Consider the following 27,922-nt stretch of genomic DNA (forward strand, 5'->3'; position numbering starts at 1 on the left):
TCCACATTTAACAAATGACTTGGTATTCTTTGTACTTAGTTTTTTATATTAGCACTATTAGGATCCTAAGAACTAATTAAAATATGAATATGTATATCTATCCATGTAACAATTTTATGTAATATGTGTATGTATGATGTTTGTGTGTGTGTGTTTAGAGATTTATATATAAAATTGTTTGTCTGTTGCTTATATACTGTACAATTACATTTATTTATTTGGCTGACACCTTTATCCAAGGTGACTTAACAACATTTATGATACAATTGGTTACATTTCTTTTGGTTTTCCAATTGAGCACAGGCAGGTCAGGTGATTTGCTCAGAGTCACACAGAGTCAGTAGCAGGATTTGAACCCACGGCCTCAGGGTTTGAAGTCCAAAGCCTTAACCACTTCACCACACTGCCAAAATTCTGACAATGAGTTATCAGGAGCAAACTTGTTGGATCCCCAACAACCATCCCACAGTGACAGACCAGAGGATACACAGATTGTATTTGTATAGAAGTTTGGTTTCTTTATTGTTCAGTTATAGAAGAAGATGTACAGTATAAGTAGAGTATGCTGAAGTTTTGGAATCTGCATAGTATTGATCTGCATTTGTTTTTTTTTCTGTTTTCTTACCATGAACTGTCAAAAGAAGTCACTCAATGTACATTTGTGGTTGTAATACAAAGACAGCCTTAAGAAAAGTTTTTTCAAGGATGGCAACATTTCACCAGAAAGTGACAGATGCCTCTTTAGTGTGCGTTATGAGTGCTATTTCTAAATCAATTTATCAGGAATTTGTCAAAATTATATACGTATGCTTTATTAACAATTTAACGTATAGTCCTCCTATATACATTTTCTTTTCTTTAATGATTATATGTACACATAGTTGTTGTTGTACCCATGTGACTTTGGGTTAATGTCCCTGTTTTTGTTCAGAATATGGCCATTAAACTGGCAGAGAAAGAGAGATGGTGAATATTTTGATTAAACAGTCAAAAGAATAGGTTTGCAGTTGTGAAAAAAACATAATTACAATAGCATTTTTAAGAATTTTTTTTGGTGCCTACTTTTCATAAGAAAGCAATAAATGCTTCTTTAGAAATAATAAATCAATATGACAAATTATATGAATTTTAGCTTATGTGAATTAAACTATAAACAAGACACTGATATGCTTTAAATATCTATAAACTGATCCTTTAATCTTTAGCAAAAGCAGTTACTGCTATGTGTATAAAGTATTTAGTGTGTGGTTTTTATGCATCTACTTGGTATCTTGTGACCCTAAATGAGAAGTGTAGATGGGGAAAAAGAATGAATGTTACTCATGGGTAAGATACAGCCATATGAAAAAGTTTGGGAACCCCTCTCAGCCTGCATAATGATTTACTCAACTTTCAACAAAAAAAGATAACAGTGGTATGTCTTTCATTTCCTAGGTACATCTGAGTACTTGGGTGTTTTCCGAACAAAGATTTTTTAGTGAACAGTATTTAGTTGTATGAAATTATCCTATCAAATAAGCGAACCAGCCACCATGGTGCAACGTCAGAGGCTTCACCTAAGGCACTGATGTCTGAGGTTCGATCCCCATAACGGGATGCAAACATGTATACAGTACACCTGACAAGCCCCAATAAAGGCGAAACACATCTTGTGTACTCTTTACATTATACTGTATAATATGTATAAGCAGTAAACTGCCAGAGGTTTAAATTTAAAGTTAATGTTAGCAAAAACTGAAAGAGGAAATTTCAGAATATTACAAGTGGGCCTTTTTCAGGGAACAACACATAGGATACAACCTACAGATGTTCTACAGCAACTTAAGTAAATTCAGCCTTGCAAGTTGTAGCAAATAATTTGTACAGGTGTCCCAACTTCAGTCAATTACTCAAAACCCCTCTATCTGTCTTAAAGAAGAGTTGGAACAGACCGTTACTGCACCCTCTGAAGTCCTACTTGGACAATATAGGAGTGATTACGGCAAGGAAATAGTAATTAACAAATGAAATGGGAGAGCATTATTACCCTTAGAAGTGTAAGCCTTTCATTTAGAGAAACTGCAAAAAAAAATAAAAAAAATCAAGTGTCAGTGAGTCCAGCGGTGTCCTACACAATCCAAATACAATTGGAAACTGGAAGAAACTGATACGAAGAGATGTGGCAGACCCAAAGTCACAACCCAATCAGAACACACATTTCTTAGGGTCACCAGCTTGCATGATAGGCGCCTCACAGCACACGCCACCAAGAAAGTATGAACATATGGTTCCTCAGTGTGTGATAACATCTGTCAAACATGGAGGAGGAAGTATGATGGTCTGGGGTTCTTTTGGTGGAGGCAGAGTTGGTCACTTGCACAGCGTGACTGGCCTTCTCAATCAAAAGGGGCACCACAATTTGCCTGTTATATCAGCAAAAGATGGCTACTTTGATGAATCAATAATTTGAATATTTTGTACAAAAAGATTTTCTATACATTTTGTACACTTAAGATTGCTTGAGTTATTTTTTTATTTGCCATTATTTATTTGTTCTATGCCTTGGTTTCATGAAACATTAAGACATTAAACTGTGTGCATTTCCATAAAAACTGAAAAAACTGACATGTCTAAGACTTTTGACTGGTAGTGTACAGTAAATATATGCAGAAGATATAAAAGGTTTATTTGAGCATCATTTTTCTACCAGATCAGTGGTCAAATGCCCAACTGCTAGAACCATGTTGTGGGCTTGTTCAGTATTGCCAGCTTTAGTGGATGTGCATGGGCAGCCAAATAGTTCTTTGTATGTAACAATCAGGTGGGATATTCATGAACTGTTTTGGACATTAATAGAGAATTTAAGTAAAACATGTACATAATATGCATAAATTTGGTAGTGGATCTGCACTTCTGATACATTTTCAGCACACAGCAAAAACTGTTAACAGCATGCTGCTCTTCTTCGGTGCAGGAAGGGTAACAGCAATGTTAACAGCATAACATGTCAACAAATAACTAGACCAGTCTGAACCTGTGTTGTAACAATAAACAAAGCACACACAGACAGGTGCAACTACCACTGCAGCCAACAGTATAAAACATTCCATTTTTTTGTGATTACATTTTAAATTACCCTCCATATAAATTATATTTACTGTATTTTCTGTTCTGAAGCATCTTTATCTGTTTTCACTCAAGTTAAACTTTTGTCATGAACTTTATTTATGCTGACTACAGAGAAATTTAATTGTGAGTGTACCATTTCAGAAATGTATAATAGGTGTGTCCTAGTTTTTATTTTAAGAATTACTCTGCAGAATAGTTGTCTCTTGCCATTTACTAATGTGTCAGCAACTTAATATTTTTTTAAACACTTTTAATTTTATTTTAGACCAGTTTATATTGAAAATTATTCTTTTTTTTCTTTTATATTATAAAAAACTGAAATGCAAGAATTTCATGAAATTGCAGTGATATGAAAGTAAAACATTATTAGTTCAAATATATGTGGTATTAATCTTTTTGTTTTAGTTATATTTTCATTTATGGACTATTTTTGAAAAGCAATGGCACTTTTGTTTTGAGTGCATTTTAGTAGGTTATGGTTAGTTGATCCAAATTATATGTTGCTGGCTATACACTTTAATGATTCACATTTGGCTATGTTCAAAAAGGCCTACTTTAATTAAACTTTGCTCTGAACTGCTTAGTTCTCCTGAATATTGTGACAAACATTTAAATTGGCTGTGCCTCCACAAATGCACAAGATAAATATAGCCCAAAAAATGCAGACAGGATCTGAATGTTAAGATATTCCTCAGAAGACAAGTCAGGAAATATCAATATCATAATGCTGTCATTTGAAAACCTCAATACCAGAATTATGACAGTATCTTCTTCTTTCGGCTGCTCCTGTTAGGGGTCATCATTAGGTCCTCATTTTCCTGTCCTCTTCATGTTTCTCCATTACACACACCACCTTCGTGTCTTCTCTCACCACATCCATAAACCTTCTCTTAGGCTTTCCTCTTTTCCTCTTACCTGGCAGCTCCATCCTTAACATCCTTCTCCCAATATACCCAGCACCTCTCCTCTGTATTTGTCCAAACCAACGCAATTTTGCCTCTCTGGCTTTGTCTCCTAACCGTCCAGTCTGAGCTGAATTATGACAGTATAATGGAACTAATAAAAATACAGTAGTTTAACTATCCATCAAAAGCAAGAAAAAAATGGAAAAGTTGCTAGTGTATAAATGAAAAGAAAACAAGTTTTCAGTCATTTGTCAGATGCAAGAGCTAAATAATTGTGACATAGGTAGCCACATAATGTTGATATTTTGGTAATATGTAAGTTGTAGCTCAACACACATGTCACAAACAAATGCAAATGTTGAAGGCTGAAAAATAGATGTATATTAATGCCAGAAGCCCTTGTGTTCAAGTTAAACTTTGTCATATTCCACAGACACATTGGAATATTTGTTCTCAATGTTTATTACAAATGAAAACCTCAATAATAAAATGTATTTTGTCAGGGTTTATCTCAGTAATTAAATCTGTTCATCAATAGGTGTTGCAACCTGCTTATCCAGTTTAGTGTCACATGGGTGTTGTTTTTTTTTTTTTTTTTTGCTTGCAATAGTAAATAATGATTAGATTGTTTCTGGTATCTTCAGGTGAACATTTTGTCTACAGTATGTCTTCTGTTATGCTTGTACATTTGCTGCAATTAATTTGTTAATTGATTTTGTTAAGATCTCATAGCTTTTGATTGCAGGCATTTTGATTTATCAGCCTGGTGAGGCTGACCCTTCATATTGTATGAGACTACCTGCTGATGGCAATAATACATATCACTGCTACTATATCTCTCTTTTCAGCTGGTAATGCTGAACATTTTCTTTTTGTGGCCCTGCTCTTCATTCCTAACCCATTTATACCAACAATTAGCAGGTGTTTGAGAATATTTGTTTAACCTTTTCTGTTAGGTTCATCTTCTCTGTGCCTTGCTGTTCTCCATATACTGTATACACTTAAAGCAGAAAAAAGTACCCTGAAAACAAATAAGTGAGAAAAATGTTTGTTTTGTGAACCAGTCTGTTCTACTTTACTTTTCCCTGATGGCTAGCCCCTTCAGTCTCCCCCACCCCCATCCGCTTTCCACTGCAGGGAAGACCACAGAATCCTTTATGTAACCTAGCTGCAGTGTTCTGTGAGTCCTTCTCGTTAACAGTACTTTAACAACCATCATCCCCGCCTCTCTTCTTTAAGCATGTGGAACTGTGGAGCCCAGTTAATAATTCATGGAAGAGGAAGCATCAGCCCACTTTGCTTTGCCAGCTTGTGATAGGTTGCTTTCACAATCTTAAACCCTAACTGCCACCCCCACCACCACCCCCCACCCCCCCCATTGCCTTTTAATTAGCAAGTCAATGCAACTGCCATTTAGCTCATCAGGATAGATTTTGGTTGCATAAGCAAGGGTTTGTTAATGGATTTCTGCAGTGAATGGAGGCTGTAATCCTGGCAAGCACTCTAAGTTCTGGGTGGGCGCGGCCCTTAGAGCTGCGAGCAGCCCTGTCTGTTGAACAGGCCATACAGGCCCTCTATTAGTCAAACACCTTCATCATTATGATAAGCCTGTCCCTGAGGCAAATTAAAAGAATTTGATTTTTTAAAAGCCTCTGTACTTCAAAGTGTGTTTGTATTTTCATGTATAGGTTTATTTCTATTTATGCATTTGTGTGTGTGTGTGTGTGTGTGTGTGTGTGTGTGTGTGTGTGTGTGTGTGTATATATATATATATATATATATATATATATATATATAATATAAAATGTGTGTGTGTATGGACGCAGAGATGTTTATATGTGTGAAACAATATAATTGAGAGGAACGCGAAATTGAGTTGTGCTCCATTTTTGGAAATTGCAGCTACTGCTTTGAAAATTAAAAAGCATCAAGGGGTTATATGTTTGGACACAAGTTACTGCAAGTGTCCAACTTTAATTTAATCTGAGTTAATTTGCTTCTGTTTTTTATCCTCTTCACAGAAAATATTTTTTTTCATAAACAGTTTGGCATCAGTAGATCTTTTCACACACACACACACGTACTAAAGAAATTCAGTTATTTAATCTCAGATATGTGCTTGGATTTTCTTATTAGATTAGTGACATTCAGTTAAGTAGGCAGTATTTTTTGAAAAGTCAAAAAACAAAAGTCCAATCGGGAATTTTTTTTTTTATTATTATTGTATTTTTTTTATTAAAAGGAGATAGTTTTTTGGTGAGTAGCAGTGAGTGAATGCTGAGTTTACTCTATTAATGTGTGTGTTTATTTGCACTGCAAACTTTCAAATGTATTTCAAGTGATTAGGCAATCAGTACTATGGGTGGACAAGTGAAAAGCCACTGGAGCCAACATGAAGCTGCAAGGACACAAAGACATATGCTGCACTTCCTGAAAGCTGCACACCATGTGCCTGCTTCTTCAGCCTATTTAATCATAACTGCCGTGATGTTAGTAAACAGTTCTTTCTTCAAAGTTGGAAAATGGCAGCTGAGAAGTGGGTGGCTCACAGTCACATTCTGAGGTTACCAGACTCAGCAGTTTCCTCCTCATGCTAGATGGATAGCTCAGTTTTCAAACGGCTAAAATACTAATAAACTTATGTTAATCGATTTGAGCTTTTCATAGGCCTTCATTCATCATCAAACAACTTTATGTTGTTTCAGTCTCATGAAAGTGTGCAAGTCTTACCAGTGGCTACACAAAAGTTGGTACAACAGAAGAAATGGCAAAATGATGAATGCAATGGGACAGGTGTGGGGGTTTGGGGGGAGGCTGTCTCCCGTGATCAGAGTATCAAAGTCTCTTTGACATAGTTGCCACAGCAACCTGCTGCCATTCCAAATCCCACAACTCCATTTGCCTCCCCCAGCTAGTTTGCCTAGTAAACTAGTAAGGAAAAAACATTCAAAGGTCAGGATGTCGTGAGACCTAACATGGTGCCCCTGTCTGGCTGTAGGCCATGTGCATGGCTGCAGAATTCCGTTTTCAACAAGTGTAATAATTTTTGAAAGGAAAAAGGATATTTGGATGAGTGTGCATTTCTGTCCATTTTTCAGTGATTGTTTCATTAAAAAAGTGGATTTTTCAAAAGAAATACTAGCTTTATCCAGATATGTAGAAAATTCAGTGCAGCAGTAAGATGTATGACATTGTGAAGCTTGTTTCCAGTGCCAAAAGGGTCAAATGTGTAGCATGTAAACGAAGTTTAAGTCTGTATGTATGTATGTATGTATGTATGTATGTATGTATGTATGTATGTATGTATGTATGTATGTATGTATGTATGTATGTAATACATTTCCTAAAGTTTTTTGCAGTCTGCTTTAATTCCAGAAGTTATTTTCTGGAAGTCCTTTCACCGTTGTAGGTAAATTGGCAGACCAACAGTGTTTGCAAGTAAAAGTAGGAGGTGATATCTCAGAAATCATAACCCGACTATGACCCCGTATTACTCATGGTACTCTACTCATTAAGCTAATGTGTGAAACGTGTAAAGCAGTGTGACAGGCTTACCAGAAGAAGGGCTGGGCATTTTGTTTTTCTCAATTAAAATTAAATCATCAAATTTGTGTTAATGGTTTAAAGTGATGCTCAGACATTAAAATCACAGTTTTTTAAACCAAACTATACAGTTTGGTACAGTCGAGCCAGCACTTTCCTTTGATGTGCTGATCATAAGTACATAGTCAAAACATTAATGCAAAGAACATGAGGAGTGGTGCTTCTCTTATGAGTGAGCTAGTTCCTAAGTCAGTTGTGTGGAATTGGTTTGGAAATGAAAGATCAGATGTTGAATAAACTAATTAAAAATGCAAAGTTGTCAAAAAGACAATAGCAGGTAAAAATGGCGGCATATCCAATTAACCTCAGCACTTAAAACAGAAATAGCAGAACAGAACTAGGGTGAGAAAACATGTGAAGCAGATAAAGCCTGTCCCCAACAGCTTCAGGATATTCTTAATCCTGCTTCAGCTTGGACCACGCCTCTTGTTATATATCCCATTAGGCAGCTTGAATATGTTAAGAGCAAAATGTACCTTGTCTGGGAATGGGGAAAGAAAACGCCAGAGCTGTCCATCACACCTTCTTACCCTGCAACAATGTCTAGGCTGTGCTGGGCAAGAACAACAAGCAGGTTGTCTGAAACGGGCCTATCAGTGTGCACTTGAAGGAAGTGACTCCTCTGTGGGCAGGTCACTCTGGAGACCAGCAGTCCGAGCTAACCTATGGCTTAGGCTACCTAGACAATCGCCTAGAGCCCCAAGCATCCTGGGGGAGGTACACACTGGCCGCATCAAATTTTTTTCCCCATATGCCGCTTGTTTATGTTTAAGAAGTAAATTGCCACGGGTGGGCAGGACGATAAAAGTAGTGGGAGGTATTTGATTGGTTCACTTTTTCCATTTTGTAGGTAGCTTATCTGTTCATTATGGGTTGGCAAGTGAGTGGCAACTTTCAACTGTGACACATGATTAATAGCTAGTGGCACATGCTTCCCTATCAGAGAAAAGAAGCTGCAATAAAATACATAGTACACACATTAGCACCCTTAGAAGGACGGTTCCAGATTAATGTCTGCAGTTTCTAACTTCTAAATTATTCCACACAATTAATTTCCCTACACTACAGAATACCCCACGAGAAAAGAAGCATCTCACTTCCAACGAAGGAGAACATGGTCTGCAAATTACTTACCTAAATAATCAAACGGAAATCTCCACAAGGGATGACTCCTCACCTTTGAGAAATAAAACAGGGCTAGGACTGCATATACTTGTTTCTCATTAAAAAATAAATGCATTATAATAAAAAAAAATCATTCCCCCACTGTCATGTATGTGACGTTTGTTGCATTCTCCCAAACAATAGGCTTTTCACAGTCACTGTTTGAGTCTGATTATCATTATTTCCTTCAAAAGAAAGGCATTTATGAAACAGCTCATAGAACATATTGTGAGTGGCACCAGTACCCACCCAAGCTACCTAGGCAAAGCAATTCAAAATTAGTCCAGTTATTCCCTAAGTGAGAAGGTAGTTGAGCATATAGTGAGTGACATCAAGCAGTCCAAATATCACTCCAATATTTTGGATTTGCATACCCGACATTAGCCATAAGGAGCAAATGACATTACAGTGGAACCTCGAGATACGATCACCTCTGTATACGAGAAATTCAAAATACGAGGAAAGTATGAGCGAAAAATTCAGATCTAAATACGAGCATTGGCTCGCGTAACAAGCCACGAGCCAGGCTGTGGGTATAGCTCGCAGCTTAGCGAGGGGGCGTGGTAGCAGTAGTGAGCCGCAGGGCGATCTGCGGTGTCTGCATTTCTCACCTAAGTGCACAGGTGGGAAACTGTCCACATCCATGATTGTTCCTGTGGCTGATGGGCTGCAGCTGCCATGTCCTCCCCGCATATATAGAGAAGCGCGAGCCGGTTAAGGGGGAGAAGAAGTAAAAGAAAAGAGAGGAGAGGAGAGAGAACGGAGGTTGCAGGAGGAGGCAGGAATCCGTAGCAGTAGGAAGTCGGTGCGGGAGAGCGAGCGAGTGCAGGCTCGCGTGTAGCTGAACAGGCGAGCCAAACAGCTGAAGCAGGACAGTGTAGAGAAGGTCAGTTGCATTAAGTGTCTCGCCTGTTGCAGAGCCCGCATGGGAGAAGCAGGTGAGACGCTAACAGAGAAGAAGCACCAGGGATTGTCATCTGTTTTTTGAAGACTGCTGCCTGTTGACGTTTTAACCTCGTGTTAAAGGATTGTTATTCTTGTGTACTTTAAACCTCCACTTCACAACTGTTTTAAGGATTATTTATTTAAAGATTTATTGAATGCTGTACTGCACTTTGGACACCTGTTTTGATTCTTTTAATAATCAGTTATATTATTTACCAGTGTTATTTATTAAAGGTAGACTACAGTATATATAATTTATCAGTGTTATTTGTTAGGAAAATTGATTTTTATGTTAATATATTTGGGATGCGGAACGGATTAACTGGATTTCCATTATTTTCAATGGGGACGTTTGTTCTAGATACGAGAAATTCGCTATACAAGCTCAGTGCTGGAACGAATTAAACTCGTATCTAGAGGTTCCACTGTAATTGTAATAATTGCCATACTTGAAGAAGTACCCAGGATTAAAGAGCTTTAATCATCTTCTATAAATTTCATGGGATTCCTTCCAGCAAAAGAGACAACAGGAGAAATTTTGTCTTCTCTGCCCTGGATAGACCTGATGACTTTTGATGACTGCAGAAGGCAATCATATAAAATGGGTGCCAAAACAAAGGGGAAAGACAAAAGTGTATAGGCCAGACAGCTGAGTTTCCTGAGCTTTCTTTCTGCCATGTGCTGCCCACACTATAAATTTAGTGGTAGCAGATGCAACTAGAAATTCAAGAGACGCCATTGCCTTGTTTGGTTCTGCAAAAGCTTTATAGCTTCTTTTCAGCTGCACCTGAAAGGTAGAGTCTCTTGATGAAACATACATATCAACAATACATGACTGTATTGCGTTAGTCTGGGGCCCACAACAAAACCTTGCTCAGAGACAGCCCTGCCTGTAGTTATAGTCGAGGGAAGAAGCTGACTGATGTACTTTGCAAGTTTTTTTTTTTTTTGTAAAAGCAAAAGAAAATTAAGGTACGAAGAATGTATATTTGAAAGTGATTTCTTCAATGAAGTATTTAAATCCTGAATTGTCATTTTGTCATATCACCAGACCCTTCCATTGTGTTAATAACACAATGGGTACTTTGATGATATAGCAGTAGTCAAAATAAATATGGAAAAAACCTCAAAACTAATGTAGATATTCATAAACTAAACACAGGCATTGCTTGATTACCCAGTATTAATGAGAACTTAAACATATTTGTTTTAGAACTGGGTAGTCTGACAGAAGTAGTTCAGACACAGGGCAGAAAAAGTATTACAAAATTAGTTTATTTTACATAAAAAGTTGTAAATGTTTGATTTCCAAGAAAGATGAACGCTCATGACAAATTACTTTTTATATAGTTATACGATGCTCATTAGTGCTTTTCATCCTGTTATTCAAGTTCAAATTTCTAAATAAACACATAAGAGTAAAAGCTAATCTGAATTTAAGAAAAGAATTATAATTGCAAGTCAACCAAATCTAAGGACATGGGCAATAACGTATTTAAATCTGAGACTAGCTTGATTTTTATCATTTCCTTACAATTGAAAAGTGCTTGTGAATTAGGTGGGAGTCGACAGTAGTGGAGCTCTGAGCTATCCAAGACAAGGATGAAATTAAGCTTGTGTCTTACGCAGTATGTTAGCTTGTCACACACACATCCAAGTTAGTAAGCGTTGTGACAATAGAACAATGTATGGTGTGTGTTCTATGGAAAACAACATTTCTACAGCTTTCAGAAACAATTAAACATGCTGTTGTATAGATCTTAAGATTCTCACCTTTTTCTGTTTGGCTGTCCATATTTTCTATAGTTCTCTTTATTTGTCAAAAATGTTTTAGAGTACATCGTGTTAATAAAAAAATGTATCTGGGAAACAGTGGTAACAGAATGAGCACACTTACTAAACAAGAAAGGAAGCTTTTATAGTGGCCGGCCTACCCTGAATGACCACAAGGAAGCCAAAGCACACATAAAATAATACAAAAAGGAGGAATTAAAATGGGAGAAAATATCAGTTGCTGATTCTCCTGACCTTAAAGTCCAGGGCAGACATTACCTGAATCCTTAATGGTCACACTTCTAGCTCGCCGCTTTGCGTAGTCTTGGCATGATGACTGCCAGCAAGAAGTTCTATTTGTTATTTTCTCTTTCTCATCAAGCCAAGCCCTTTTTGTATTCTTTGACATAAATTCTATCATGGCAGCCCTTTGCCTACAGAGCAACCCAGCTGCAACAGAAAGAAAAACAACTGGGGCATCTATGGTTGTAAACCTTTTACAAAGCTTTTCCTCCCTTTACCTTAGCCTATTGTCTGCCATATTAGCAAGCCATATTGAAAAGAATGAGCAAGTAAATCTTAGTAAATTCTTTATTTCATTACTTTAAAGACATACTCTTGGATTTATTGGTTAAGCAAATTTTACTTATGAATATAGGCAAATATACAGTATATATAGCTTTATAATAAGCGTGCATTCTTTCAGGGGTTCATGTTTCTCTTGTCCATTGGAATCAGGTACATTCTTTAGCCTTGTGATCATGTATTGGAGGAAAGAAGTAATTCATAAAATGCAATAAAAAGTAATTCATAAAATGCAATATAAATAACGCAATGCATGGGTGTTTGGTTAATTTTATCAGACCATTCTGGATGGATGGATGGGTGGATGGATGGATTCTGAAATTATCCCCTGCTTTGGTAGCTTGCTTCTTTACCGGCTATTCCAGTTCTCTCCATTAACTTATGTTTTATTTCATTTACCTGATGCTTTGCTCCAAAGAGCTGGCTTTTATCCATTGATGCAGATTTTTGTAAAGTTCCCTTCTTTGTAGAACACTATCACAACATGCTTCACAATTACAAAACTACACTACCGTTTTTAAGTGAAAATTGTAGTGCCTACTGGTGAGTTGCCTCTCAGAGTATGTGGGAAACTGAATCATCAGCTTTGTTCTTTAAAGTCCAGTGCTGTTTGTTTTGTGTGTTTTCATGTGCTAGTTGATTTCTGTGCATAAGGACTCTCTCTCTCTCTCTCTCTCTCTCTCTCACTCTCTCTTTGCTTACTAGCTATTTTCCAAATATGAAATACAGTAAAAAATAATGCTTATGCACAAGGCATCACTGACACTAGAAGACTCATTGTCCTTTATTTTTTGTTTCCTTTAAATTAAGCTTGACCTTTCCTTTCCTGTGTATTGCGGTAATACACTTGGAAATGCTGAGCATTTAGTTCTTTCATTTACAGGGCATTTGTTTGTAGTGAAACAGGGAACTGTGTCATTATTTCATCTGTGAGATTTTGGAAGTATTCCTTTTCCGTTGTCCAAAATAACAAAAGCATCTGCAGTTCTTTCTGTACCATTCCTGTGCCTTATTGAGCAGCCTGCTTCACAGTGTGAATTGCACTTCTAATAAGAATGAAAGTAATCCTAATACTATTAAAAGCATCTATGAGATAATGAAGCAGCAAGGAAGCCTATGGTACTGGATCTCTCGAAAGAAAGAAAATAGCAGGTATAAAGTGACAAGAGTTGGGTTTCTGGATAATGCAGTCAGTGGGGAGAGATGCTTTGATATCAAAGACAACATTGGAATCTGGTCTTTTGTGCGTTTTCTTTGCCAGAAGTAGTCCTTTCAAAATATGTGTGTCAGGAAACAATTGTTGCTATTCATTGTATGCTTTCATTGTCCTCTTGTGCAAGGATTATATTCTGTGTCACGATTGTATTTTAATGTGTGCTGTGCAATTCATTATGAAAGGTGCTTTATTAAAATGAAGGAGAAAAGTGTTCTTAATGCAATTGCCATAATTGAGATCAGCACGAAATGTTGAAGATTATTTTGTGTTCAACACTATACTGTTTTATGGAAGTTTAAGGAAGACAGGTATGGTGAAAGAATTCTATGAAAAGAATACTGTAATCTGAATCTGGGCTTCCTCTGTGTTAGAGTGAAACAAAAGTAGAAACCTGTGTGTTCATAACCTAAGGTTTCAACTTGGTATCCTGCTCCCTTTTTTCATCCTGAAAATTCCTGGAGCCACTGGTGAAAAGTCCCAACTCTCTTGACTCCTGCCCAGTATGTAAAACCTGTACTGTCATCAAACTAATCAGTGAGAAAAAGGAACCAGGAAATGAATTGCAGTCAAAGGTAGAGACTCATAACAACACCTGTACTGACCTTTCACCATAACTTTTGTAAAACCATCTGATCAACTTAGAAATTTTGAATTGTACCTTGTATTTAAGCAAATATCTAATGGGCAGGAAATAATAGGTACTGTGTACAGTGTAAAGCAATGACAAAAATGGAGAGACTATTAAGAGCACATAAAAAATCACCATTAAGGACTATTAGCAATATAGTAATTTTTTCCATTAGGGTAAAAATTACCCTAATGCTGTTTTATTATCTTTATCTGTTACAAGAAATTTTATTTAAATAATATACAAGTAGTGCCTCATTTAGCACTCTGATTTGTAATGGGAAAACATTTAAAACTAAGCCGCCAGGCTGGTTGTAGTACTCTGAGTTAGTAGAAAACAGACTTACACAATTTGTTTCTGAATCCAGGCTTTTCATCACTTTTATACATATTATGCCACATCATCTTATTATGACGTAACATTTAGTAATACAAATGAAAGTTGACCTACCTTCGCCTTAGTCTGTCAGTGCCTTCTGTTCTGCTGGCTGCTTTATCTAGTCTTTTCAAGCAAATTGTATGCAAATTTCTTTATTATGAGGTTTGAATTGGTTTTTTTTTCTTTCCCTTGGAATCACATTGAGATATAGCTGGCCCCAAAAATCACTATATGAAATGTTTCTCAAGGCCTTCTCGCTGCAGTCACCAAGTTTAGTGTTTCAGTGTGTTATCTGAAAAAAAGAAATGAAAACACTTTAGCGTCCATACAATCTATTCACCATTTCTTAAGTTTGTATCTGATTACTCCATCCAGGGACTGCCAGTCACAAAATCCCTAAGCATCTCTCCTTTGATGAAAAAGGTGTTGCATAGTTTTAAGCATATACTTTCACCTTTGTCTATAAACTAAAGGGATTAATTCATTTTTTGTCTGGTGCACCTGCAGTTTCTTTAGTAAACCCATAGCACAGAGAACAGAATAGAGTGGCAATAAAAGAGGAGTATTTAACAGAGGAGAGCATGTTCTTTAGAAATAAAAAAAAAAACTGTTCTGCAGTTTGTGATCACCTAAAAGCAGATAAAGATTATGTGTCTCAACTACATTAGATTTTTGGTTCAATCCCCACTAGATTACTGTCTGATGAGATCATAATTATGAACTGAGAATATTGAATTTTTATGTGCTTTTCTTCTGTCTGTTGTCTACATGCAGCTTTTCAAGTGGCAAATATTTTCTATAGAACTGACATTACTGAAATTGATGACGTTGTTATGGTACAATAGGCTCACTTACTTTAATATCCAAAAAAAAAAGTTTAATAAATGTTACTGCATTAAATGCTACAGAATTACAAATGTTGTGTTTACATTGTAACCTAATCTGTTTCCTCTCTGAGCAAACCTGATGCTTTTGCATGCACCCTGTTATAAATGCACATTTAAGCTTACCTTGAGATGATCAAAGTTTACCAGATACCATAGTAGCCATGAAAAATCATTTAACATGTAGCAAAGATATGGACATATTATGTAAATAAATTATCAACACAGCATTTATTGTTAATGTTGATGTTTTTTAAGTCAAACAGCCTTTTACTGTATTAAAGCAATGTAGGTAAAGTAGGTTAAATCTATGAATTCTGGCGATAAAATATCTGACACCAGCTTTCTCCCTGTCAAGTTAAGTTGCAGAAACTCTGCGTGCTTTCACGGCTGTTAACATGAATCACCTCAGATGAGATTTACAAGTACGTTAAATCCACAAACGGCAGGTGACACAATACAATTCAAAGAGGGTAGTACTACAGACTGTGTTATCGTGCAGTTTTACATCTAAGGCCACTTTTAAAATGCAGTTCTATTAACCCACAAGTTGTTAAGAATAAGGATTGTTGGCAGTTTGCAGTGCACGATTATGGATAATTCTGTAAAATGTTTTAGTCATAATGTGAAACTGATAAACTGCAATGATATTAATCATATCTCAAGAAAAGTAATGTTTTATAGAAATTCAGAACTTTTACTTTGTAGTAATATCTGTATCATATGCAGGGTTTTGATCCTGATTAGAATTTTAAAAGTATAGATGGGTATTGGTGTTCAGCATTTTATTTCATAACCTTGCCATTCTTGATATGTCCAACGTCACATTAAGTGTCATTTTATTAAAAAAAAAAAGCTGTAGCAGTCTGTGACAGCCTTGTCCTTTCCTACACCATAATCAATATTTTGCAGTGCTGTCAGCTTCACCTTGTTGGAGCACCATGGTGGTGCCCCTTAACATGAATAATCGATTAACTGATCAGCAAGTGAACAAATTTGCAGACAGCTTTGCTGGTTCTGCAAATGAGGAAGAGATAAAAACAAACTCTGCTGTCTTTGTAGAAATTTAATCCTTGGGATTTAGCTTTTGGCAACATGGGACCTTCCTAGAATTAATAGATGTCTGTACTGTCACTTGGAGCGAGACTCCCCCAATTAATTTCTTGCATTTTTTATAGAAATGTATTGACAAACCCATGAAACTTGATCTCCTTTAGGTTGCCTTGATAATCCAGCTACTTTTATCTAAAGGTGTTAGGAACCTTCTTTTTCTCCAAACACTATCATCCTAAAATGCAGTAAATTCCAGGGTTACACTAGTATCCCTTGGGCTATTTTAATGTTTTGACCCTACTTTGTTTGTACAGCTGTTATACTCAGCAGACAAATCTGAGCATATGCCGCATCATGTGAGAGTTTTTGTTTATGACTGAATTTCACAGGGTACGGTTAGGGTTGAGAAAGCAAAAAGTGCACCCAAAAACAGAGCTATAAACTAAAGGGTGGTGGGTGGTACATGTAAGAAAATGTGTTTCTTTGCATAAAGTGTGAAGATTTGAAACAAATTGTCTAGTCTTGTAGTTAAACTGGAGAATGCTTGCCTGTTATGAGCTAAGTTGGTGACATGTTTGTTTGAAGAAGTTTACTAACCAAACAATTATGACAAACAACAGGTCATTATAGGAGTTGTTCAACTTGGTAACCTTTCTGTTTTCTGTTTCTTTAGCGTGGAGAGGTTGTCTTGGGTCCTCCCCATCTGGCATGCAACCAGCCATTCAGAGACTGTGAACTTTTCTCTAGTGATCACACCATGACACTAGCCCAGCACAACGCCCACCACGAGTCAGACATGGACAGCGCCATCGAGAGCACACATGGCTCAGAAGCATCTGATATCTCCCGTGGAGAAGATAAAGATGAAGGGCTTGGAAGCCTCCTCCTTTCAGGAGAGAAGTAAGTTGATAAGAGGTTCTACAGGTCTCACAGTGTGAAGCAGATTTGTTTAATCACTCACTCTAAGAGATCAGGCCTAGTCAATTTAGCTTTGGCTATACAAGCTTAAATTACATTCTGTTAAAACTTGAACTCCGCTTCATATTGTTCTGCTTGTGCAGGTAATTTAAAAGTGACCAGTTAAACATGAGCCCCTTTCACACATATGGCCAAGACAATTACCATGTTAACAATCCCAGGACTTTCATGGGATTCAGACATATTGTATACACATAAACAAATTGATTCAGGTTGATATTATTCACATATGAAAGACTCAACCCAGATAAATAGACAAGAAATCTGAGAGGTGCACAAAATGCCTGCAATGACCAAATGTAGAAAACATACTGGTGAGCTGCATTTGTTCTCTTTCTTTACTCAATTAAAAGGCTATGCTTAAGTTCCAAGTGTGAAGCTAGAAAACAGCAGTGCCAAATATGTAGCAGCATGGTACAGTTTTATTGTTTACAGAAGCTGTGCAAAGCTCATTTTTGTTTTGAGGAGTGCTGGATTCCCCTTCTAAACCTCAATCCAACTTCCCTCTCCACCTTCATCAACACAGCTGCCAGAGTTATGCTTGCTTTGCTGATGAGGAAAGTAGCATCTTTGAAGCTGGTATTTCTCTGACTTGTATAAGAAAAGTAGGTTCCTTATTTCAAAATGCACCAACTCATTTCAACCTTTGAAAAATGAAATGTCTGAGTAATCATCAAGCTATACTTCCATTTATATCCAGCTGAGTGTGTTATAATTTGTTCCATTCCATGAAGGTCAGTGCATTTTATGAAAGAACATTATGAAATTTTGGTTTACCTATTAGTTTTCTGGCTTTGTTCTCATATTTGGCAACCTGGGATGTTACTAGCTTTAATGCTACGGTCCGGGGTTTTGCCTGGTTGACATTTCACTCAGTTTTGTCCAAATGCGTGTCCCTAACCCAAAATTGCTGATAGGTTATATGGATAGCCTGCATGTGTGGAAACTGAGTATTCTTACATTTGGTCAAACTATTGCCTGTTGCAAATCTTAGTTTCAGTACAATCGCAGAGGAAATGCAGAGTTGCATACATGTAAAGCTTAGACCCTGAACTTATTCTTAACAAGGTTGATTGAAAATTTGAAATTGTTCTGAGTGAATGTGGTTGTATTGATTCTAGTCTTGAACCCACTGCTGACCTGCTAGGCTCCAGGTCTAAACTACAATGGGCTAAATACATACAAATTGGTTTAAAATTTTGATGTGTGCAAATTTTATATTGTGATATTAAAGGGTACTTTCTCAGTTAGGGCAAATTAAAAGACATTTAACAAAATACTGAGTTTGATGCAATTTTAGCTTTGCCTGTTTATAAAAACTGTTTTTCTGTTGTCTCTCTGAGATAGTAAATCCTTGACCTACAGGCGTAGCAAAATACCAGGCCACACTTCTTTCTGATCTCCCTCTCTCTCTCTCTCTGAAGTTGTTAAGTTAAGAAGCCAGTTAAAAACTAGAGACTTTTTCAGAAGGGGCAGATAACCATGTAGTCCTGTCATGCTAAAGTGAACATACAGTTCTGTGTAACTTCTCGATTTTTCACTATTCGCTCTCCAAGAATACTGTTTTTCAACTTGAAGAGCAAGACTTTCCTTTTTATCTGCATTAAGAAATTGCTTGCATTAGGTTTTGTTTTTATTCTCAATATTAGCTTTCACTGACTTGTTGAGATGTTTGCTGAAAATCAGGTTACCAGTATATCACAGTTCCTTGTTAAAAATATTAACCATTGCATTGCTGTGACTGTAGAGCTCATCAACAAATAGTGATGGGTGGAAACAGTCCTGAAGATACAGTTTGTATTTGCTGCACGGATCTAAAATCTTCAGTGCAGGTGCAAAAAATAAACAAATAAATAAATATTATAGAGGGAATATTTAGTGAGGATACACTAATTCCCCAGAGAGAATGCATAGTGTAGTGAAAAAACAATTGAGATGAATAAGAATAACACTCCAAAAGGTAAATGTGAAATTTGTTATGGGCTGAGCTATTTTGATGTAAACACTCATGTCCCAGAACATGAGTCATCTATATAAAGATGGTGCATGAAGCCTCTAATTTGAGCTGCATTTTGCTTTTTAATATCTCCACTATCTCAGGGGTGGGGTTTGATTTGTTTTCAAATTTGTTGGGTTATAAATTGATCTGTTTGTATGGAATGATTACAATGAAAATTAATAAAATAAAAATATTAAAAAAAAAAAAAAAAAATATCTCCACTAATGTATGCTGTACTCGGCAGGTCTTCCTTGTCTGTTTGTGGTTTATTTCCTGGTGGTGTTGAATCAGACCAGAAATCTGGAGGTCTTTTCTGCCCACCGCAATCAGGCAATTCAGTGCTTCTTCCCGATGTACTTGTTAAGTTCATTTTGAAATATCTGCACAATAGCCATCTAATTATTTATATTTGTTTATTTTTCTATTGATTGATTCTGTTACTTATCATACAAGTCTGTATCCTTGTTTTTATGTTTCTGTTGCTTTATGCATTTGAATTTCCCCATGGGAATAATAAAGTTAAAATAAAGTTTGTCGAATCTGATCTAAATATGCTATGTCAAAACTACAAGACAGCCTCCTAAGAGACAGATGCAGAAGATAAGAATGATTGTGTCAGACGGGTGTGGTTTTCCGCTCAGAATCTGCTTGTGTATGTCTAATGTGTTAAATCTCACAATGCTTTTAAGTGAATATTTTGCTTTTTCCTGGTTTGCATTGTAAAGACTTGTTTCTTTCTGTTATTAACATTCGCTTGATTGCATTGTATAGTAGAATGAGTCGCATACATTGCACTGGCAGTTTGACCACTATAGCCCCTGAAGTGATTATAAGCGCAGACTTGAAACGATGGAAGTGACCTTGGAAAATCAAAAAGTGCTAGCTCAAGCATGGCTTACAAGATAGTTTGCTGACATTGTAAAAGATGTGGCTGACCTCAATTTGCCTGGTAGGCCTATATATTGGGGTTAATATATTGTTCTGCCTTACAGATGTCTCCAGCTTAGCTCTCTAGTGCCCTCGGACCTGTCCACACATTCTACAACATCACTCATCAGCAATGAAGAACAGTTTGAAGACTATGGTGAAGGAGAAGATGTGGACTACAGTCCCAGTAGCCCTTGTGCCGATGATGAAACCAGAACCAATGGCTTTTCAGATCTGGGATCATCTGTGTCTTCAAGGTGTGTAGTGCAAGAGCTCTGAACTAGGTATTTCCTTAAACACTATCTTCTGCTGAATGTCCAGTTCTCTTTCTGTTATACAACACTGAATACATTTACAATTAAAACAAAACCATTGACATGGGTGCTGTGTAGGATATGGAAAATGCAAACAATGTATTGCAGATGTAAACAGTTGGTTCCTTGGACTTAATTTTAACCTTCAAGAGTTAAACGGCACACTTAAGAGACATGCACATTTAATATTTAGTGCTTCTTTGTAACTGATCAAAGGATTGGTTGAGTGGCAGAATGTGTCCATCCAAGCCATGATGAATTTTTAAAATTTAAGCATCATCATTAAAGCTGAGAAGTTTAGTGTCAGTGCAAAAAATCAGTAGGTGCGCACATTTGTACAAGACTCAGATGTCTCTGTTAGTTCCTAATACTGTAGGCACATCTCATTTTTTGTGATTTCTTATTACTGTTTACAGTTGAAGACTTACCAGAATGATAGCTTGACATCTCTATTATGGTGCTTTTCTTTTACAGTGCTGGTCAGACTCCTAGAAAGATGAGACATAATTATAATAGTGAATTACTTGACATCTACTGTTCACAATGCTGCAGGAAGGTCAATCTCCTGAATGACTTAGAAGCCAGACTCAAGAACCTGAAAGGCAACAGGTAGGAGGGTACAAATATTTTGTCAGGGGTTCATCCTGTGTGACTCTGTTTACCATATTTATAGAGCTCTGTGAAAAGAGAGGATGCATTTAGGAACTGCAAAATTAATGGTGAATAGTCCGGATGGATAAAGAACTCCCTCATAACCACTTATGTCTTTGCACATAACATGAAACCTACTGCTCTTTTTTTTCATAAAGTTTAATTCATTACAAGATGCTGCTAAGGTAGGGTGGCATAGTGTGGAAATTGTTAGTATTGCTACAGGCACACAATTAAAATTTCATGCTGATAGCCTTCCTTATTCATGTCTAAACTCCACTGCCAACGGCAGCTGTGAGCAGACAAGTGAACAGGAAATGTATCTTTACCTCAAGAAAAATAGTTTCAAGAATCTCTGATTAAATAATTTCTAGTTTTATTTTGTTATCACAAGAATGTCTCATAAACACAGAAGGCACATTTTCTTTAATCTAAACCTTTGCAGCTTCAAAGTGGGTTTATTTGGTTAAGTTTTAAGGCCTTTTATATCACCTATGGACTTGTGTACCCATGTACCCATCAGACTTGGTCACACTGCAGTATTATGCAGGCATATTTCTCTTGGTACTGTATAAAGGAGCCCCAGTCATGTTTCTTGGCACAATTTTGCTGAATAATTTGTTGGCTTAAAGTCTGCTGTACTAGTTTTTGTGGCATTGTTCATAATGGCACTGAGTTTTGTTTTAATTTTCTCCTTTGCTACTACCTCCTGGGGGTTCAGAGTGTTTCCCATAACTGAACATTCCCTTTTCATTAGTTTGAGACTCAATGGGCCTCTCTTGAAATGATGTTACCAGCCCAGCAAAGCACAATATAGAAAAAATGCACTGGCCATCGTGGAGTTGTTGAAGATGTGAAGTATGTCAAACCCGCATTAAAGGAATGCAGTCTCCTAAAGGAGGAAGAGACTGCTCTGCCCTTTCTTATATAGTTCCCCTGTATTACGAGACCAGTCCAAACAATCATTGTTGTAGACTCCCAAGTACTTGTAGCAGTACATCAACTTCTACATCTCTTCTCTGGAGAGTATCCAGACATAGAGACTTTGGTGTAGCAAACGCCAATAACCAGTTCTCTGCTTATGTTGATGTTAAATTGCAGACAGTTCTTTCAGCACCAAGAAACACGGTTCTCCGCCTGACTCCAATAACTGTCTTATCACTCCTAACAATACTCCCCTAAGTGTAAAATCATCTGAGAATTTCTGCAAGTAACATGACCTGGTGTTGTATTTATAGTTTGTGGTGTGAAGAGAAAAGGAGACAGGACTGTTCTTTACATGTTCTAGTGTTGCTCACATCCATATCAGAAAAATAGTCCTTGAGTCTCATAAATTGTGGTCTGCCTGACAGGTAGTCCAGGATACCATAGGCTCATCCACCTGCATACCTCTGAGCTTACCCCTTAACAGGGATGTCTGGATGGTACTGAAGGCATTGGAGAAATAAAAACAATCTTCACAGTGCTGCCAACTTTGTCCAGCTGGGAACAAGCATTGTAGAGCAAATAGATAATTGCATCCTCTACTACACTCTTTGTTGGTTAGGCAAACTTCAGTGTCTAGTTGGTCAAGCAATGGAGAACTCTTATAGTCCAGGCCCACATCTCAAAGGTCTTGATGATGCGAGACATAAGTGCCACTGGTCTGTAGTCAGTAGGAGTAGTGGTGCCAACCTTCTTTGGCACAGTCACAATGCAGGATGTTTTCCAAAGCAGCAGCACTTTCTGATTAGAGACAGACTGAACATGTGACAAAGGATACCACAGAGTTGATCAGCACAGGCCTAAAGAACTGACTGACTCCATCTGGTCCAGCAACTTTTCCTGTATGTAGCTTCTTCAGTTGTCTCCTTACATGGTCTTCATTTATGAATAGCCAATATATTATCAGAGGTGGACTCATTATAGGCCATTCAAATTGATGTGGTAGGTGTTTCTGATGTAGAAGGATGGTGTGGGGGAAGAAGGTGACAGAGGGTGCCTAAATCTATTAAAAAAAATTGGTCCAGTATGTTGGCTTTGTGCACATTTCATTCTAGAACATGGGCCCTGGGTTGTTTGAGTCCAGTAATTATGGCCTAGTCCTTTCCACACTCCTCCTCCTCTCCTTTCCACACATCTTTCATGTTATTCTTAGTGAGTTTGTTTTCTATTTTAGCTTTGTAAGCGTTCATTCGATCATTTAGCTTTTTCTTCAGCACTCGCTGTGAATCATTCAGAGCCTCTTTGTCACCAGATCTGAAAACTCATTTTCTCATTCAGACCTTTTAGCTCTTTAGTAATCCAATGCTGCCTGTTTGGAAAGAAGCACACTGTTTTTGAGGGTACCACAGTGTTGACACAAAAGTTAATATACACTCTGATGCAGTGACAGAGTCCCTCAAAATAGTCCACATGTGTTTGGCACATCATTTCCCAGTCTGTCATTTGGAAGCACACAAATCATCCAAATCTTAACGTCCAGTGGAGTAGGTGGTACTACAACTTCAAGGATTTCCTGTCAAATCATTAATGTCGTAATGGTGAGCAACCACAGCAGCTGACTTCACCAAACAAAAAATATCAAATAATACCATATTTTCTTGTAGGGCCATCACTTTCTTGGGAGCATTTTCAGAACCACTTGAGGCATTAAAATTTTGACCATTGATTGCATTCTATGTTTATTGCACTAAATAAGATGCAGAAAGTTGCAAGAAATGTGAGATGGAACAATCACTGCACTAGCAAATCACATGTGTGAGGCTGACTGCCGAGGCAAAGATGCATTGCGTTTTCCAGACAAGGTGCATAGTTCCGCATTTCTTTAAAAACTAACTTTTTACAAAATGTAACTTATAAAAATAAATTGGTGTGTTTTTTTATGATAGTAAATGATAAAAATGATATTTATATATTTGTGCATTTATGACATTTTTGGCTTTCTTTTAAATTTTCTAGCCTGCACACGTCATCTGCAGTTTTCCACATTTGGTTACAAATCTACAAAAACAATTTCCATTTAATCATTAGTGGCAAACCCGCATATATGTGGGTCTGCAAATCGTAAACCTGTGAATCTCAAAGGCCAACAGTATATTCAGAAATGTTCACCTAAAAACACATCATAAAGCACCTGCTTCAAACAGTCCTCTTGATGGTTGTCTTATTCTGTTTGTTGATAGAAGGAATTCAGCATAAAATTATTTGGCTTAGTGATAGTAACTTTCTTTCCATCTTTAAAGATATCCCCACCAGGGCTGTTCTATGTCAGTCCAAAAGGCACTTCATCTGTTCAAATCATTTCACTACCAAGTGGTGACCAGCTGTCAGCAGTAATTTTTACTCTGGTGTCCTTAACATATAGCCTCAGATCTGATTTCATAACTATAGAGGCTATCATTGTCCTTTAACCTGTGGTGTTCTGGTACTGGATACACATATGGTACTAGCACGTTTTGTGTTGGAACACATTGTTTGTTATGACCATTCAGTTACTAATTGCTGACAGTTTGATTAGATTCAGACTAGTCAAGGTTTTCCTCTTGATTGCTACCCTCTAGATATTTCCATCTTTCATATGAAGTCTGAAAATTCCCAGTAGTTATACGAGGGTTTTAGATTTCAAGTCCCAAGTGCTGGTTCTGTCCTGTAAATGCGTGTTACCCCAGTGGCATCATGCCTAACCACTTGCCTTTGCTTATCTTCTACAACGTAGCACCACACAAGCTCTAAGACCACCTTGGCTACACCAGCCCACCACCACTTTCCAGAAAACCTCACAAATATGCCTGGCTCCAATGATATGCCCATTTTTGTTTCGCTTCTGGCCAAGTTTCAACTAGATCTAAAGAAATTACCTGTTTGCCATTGGTTGACAAATTAGTTGTCTTTATCTCTTACTTTTTTATGTTGCAGTCTAACAAGAGCTTGCTCTCCTTGCTCTGTAAAATTCACAGGCTCTACCACAGAGTTATGTTTAAGTGCCAGAAACCTAACAGTTGGGATATACTGAAATACTTTCCAGTCCTTGAGGTGAAAGTTATAGAAATACCCTAGAAAGTTAACAAGGGCTTGGATCTGCAAAGAATACTGTACTTAGTGTTGAACTGGAATTTTAAGTTGTTTTTTTTCTAGCATTACCCTTCCTGTTTTCCCAGTTCTTCTGATTTTTGTTTCCCCTGGTATATGTCTGTTTCAGATAAGGGTTATGCATTCAAACCTGGCAAAATGCATCTTTGTTAGGTATTTATATAAAACAAAAAAAAGAAAGACAGCACTGATTTCAAACTCATGCTTAAGCATCATCAAAAAAGTATACAAGCAAGATGAGCTATTGTATTCTTCAAGGAACAGTATAATGAAAACATCCAGACATAAATGGATTGTTCATAAGGCTTATTTTTTGTTTTTCTTTTTCAGTCCAAATCGCAAAATTTCCAGCACTGCTTTTGGGAAGTGAGTATAATAACATTTTTAATATGTATTTTAAGTATTTTTGTATCATGTGAATGTGATTAGTATTACACAGTAATGTCAAGACAGCAAATAATGCAGTCAAATTTCTCTGATTTTTAACGAATCATGATTTCATGGTTTAAGTGCAGAGTAAAATTTTAGTCAGTTACTACAATTAAGAAATACCATAAACACTTAATAATTGTTCAGAGCGTATGTCTGTAGGGTATTGCACTTTTCTTTTGTTTTTTTTTTTTTTTTTATATCTCGCTTATCACAGATTTTTTTTTTTCCCTGTGAAGCTGTCCTGTTCATTGTTGTAATGCAGTGGCATTCTTACTGATGTCTGTTTGTTTCTCTTTCTATCAGACAGCTGCTCCACAACAGCAATTTCAGCAGCAGCAATGGCAGCACAGAAGACTTGTTCAGAGATAGCATAGATTCCTGTGACAATGACATAACCGTGAAGGTGAGCTTGGACACCAATCACTACTTTCCATGGCCTATAACTCATCTTGGTTTGATGTGGTTAACAGCTGCCTCGCCACTCCTGGTGTTAAGTACTGGTCTGGACATTATATGTGTGCAACTTGCATAATCTGTGTGTGTGTGTGTGTGTATAGTTAGGTTGTGTGTGTTTCATATCATGTTTTTACTCTCACATTACAAAGATTTGCAGATTAATTAGCAATAACAAGTTTTCCCTAAGAGTATGCGTGAACACATCAGTGTGCTTTGCAATGAACTGGTTCCCACTTTACACCTGATGCTACCACAGGTGGCGCAGTGGTAGTGCTGCTGCTTTGCAGTAAGGAGACTGTGGAAGATTGTGGGTTTGCTTCCCGGTTCCTCCCTGTGTGGATAGCGCTTTGAGTACTGAGAAAAGCGCTATATAAATGTAATGAATTATTATTACCAGAACCAGGCTACAACTCCACTGTGCCACCAAAATGGATATGGTGGTTAAGATGATTAATGGATAACTCCTCATGAGACAAACAACTACACTTTATTCAGCAAAGGATTACAGAATTTAGCACTGTAAGTGTGACCTCGGTGTGGGCATGTTTTTTTCTGTTCTTTTTATAGGTGAGTCATTTGGAAAAGAAAGTGACAGAACTGGAAAATGACAGCTTGGTCAATGGAGATTTGAAGAGCAAACTGAAACAGGAAAATACGCAGCTTGTACACAGGTAGGTGTGGAACATGTCAGCATGCATTTGCAAGTCACTGAGTGGTCAAGCTGCTTCTGTGTCACTGATCTGTTTCTGTACATATCTACAATGTCCACAGAGTACATGAGCTTGAGGAGCAGATAAAAGACCAGGAGGCACGAGCAGAACAGACCCTGGAGGAGGAAATCAAAAGACACAGAGAAGCCTACACTAAGCTGGAACGAGAAAAAGGCATTGAAATTGAACTTCTCAGTAACAGGTGAATAATGAATGGTGAGAGAAGAGTGCATACTGGGTCAAATGGAACTCCTGTGTGAAATTCTATTTATTGGGTATACTTTTGCTGGAAGTTTTGAAAAAAAGATGATCTCCACTTTGCCCATTAGGTACTTGGTGGAATTTCATTGGGCAGTATACAATATGTGAAGAAAATTAGTTGAACAAATGTAGAAGATAGAATAAATAGCAAGAATTGGATATCTTATTGTTTTTTTTAAAACCTTAAGTAGCTACTATTTATCCTTCCAAAGGGTACAACAGCTAGAAGAGGAGAACAGCGAGATGACAGCCACTGTTACTAGACTGAAGTCACAAACTGAAAAACTGGATGAGGTAACTACTCTGTTCAGTGCTGTGATCATTGTTCATTAACACAAGTGAAGCTTATATATTCAATTGCCTGAGTTGTTCTTTTGAGTCCATTAGCATTTTGACAATTAAGCCAATGTTGCCCTCTGGTGGAGAATGCAGTATATAAACTTGAATGTCTGAAAAAGCTAATTTGACTAAAACTTGGGCGGCATGGTGGCGCAGTGGTAGCGCTGCTGTCTCGCAGTAAGGAGACCCGGGTTCGCTTCCCAGGTCCTCCCTGCATGGAGTTTGCATGTTCTCCCCGTGTCTGCGTGGGTTTCCTCCCACAGTCCAAAGACATGCAGTTTAGGTGGATTGACAATTCTAAATTGGCCCTAGTGCGTGCTTGTTGTGTGTGTGTGTGTGTGTGTGTATGTCCTGCGGTGGGTTGGCGCCCTGCCCGGGATTGGTTCCTGCCTTGCACCGTGTTGGCTGGGATTTGCTCCAGCAGACCCCGTGACCCTGTATTCGGATTCAGCGGGTTGGAAAAAGGATGGATTGATGACTAAAACTATAGAAAACCGCACTTAGATTTTATTTTTTTTTAAATAACTCAAGCAAATATCTTA

The 27,922-nt window shown here is 37.4% G+C and overlaps 2 protein-coding genes and 1 long non-coding RNA gene across 5 annotated transcripts in view; 2 read left to right on the plus strand and 1 right to left on the minus strand.

The window, feature by feature from the left end:
- Positions 1-27,922, plus strand: part of dgke (diacylglycerol kinase, epsilon) — a 521,693-nt gene that overhangs the window by 354,318 nt on the left and 139,453 nt on the right.
- LOC114664632 (rab11 family-interacting protein 4-like) overlaps positions 1-27,922 on the plus strand; it is a 122,405-nt gene that overhangs the window by 84,260 nt on the left and 10,223 nt on the right. For all 3 annotated transcript variants that reach the window (XM_028818820.2, XM_051936295.1, XM_028818821.2), the window contains 8 exons: positions 16,916-17,142; positions 20,212-20,403; positions 20,935-21,069; positions 25,513-25,548; positions 25,918-26,017; positions 26,638-26,741; positions 26,842-26,982; positions 27,254-27,335. In XM_028818820.2, coding sequence (XP_028674653.1) covers positions 16,916-17,142; positions 20,212-20,403; positions 20,935-21,069; positions 25,513-25,548; positions 25,918-26,017; positions 26,638-26,741; positions 26,842-26,982; positions 27,254-27,335 — 1,017 coding nt within the window. The remainder of the gene's footprint in view (positions 1-16,915; positions 17,143-20,211; positions 20,404-20,934; positions 21,070-25,512; positions 25,549-25,917; positions 26,018-26,637; positions 26,742-26,841; positions 26,983-27,253; positions 27,336-27,922) is intronic.
- LOC127530157 (uncharacterized) overlaps positions 14,536-27,922 on the minus strand; it is a 29,419-nt gene continuing 16,032 nt past the window's right edge. Inside the window, exon 2 of the long non-coding RNA XR_007936671.1 lies at positions 14,536-14,597. This is a non-coding gene — a long non-coding RNA (uncharacterized LOC127530157). The remainder of the gene's footprint in view (positions 14,598-27,922) is intronic.

This window comes from Erpetoichthys calabaricus, chromosome 14 (genome assembly GCF_900747795.2).
Source record: "Erpetoichthys calabaricus chromosome 14, fErpCal1.3, whole genome shotgun sequence".
In the NCBI taxonomy this organism is placed as follows: domain Eukaryota; kingdom Metazoa; phylum Chordata; class Cladistia; order Polypteriformes; family Polypteridae; genus Erpetoichthys; species Erpetoichthys calabaricus.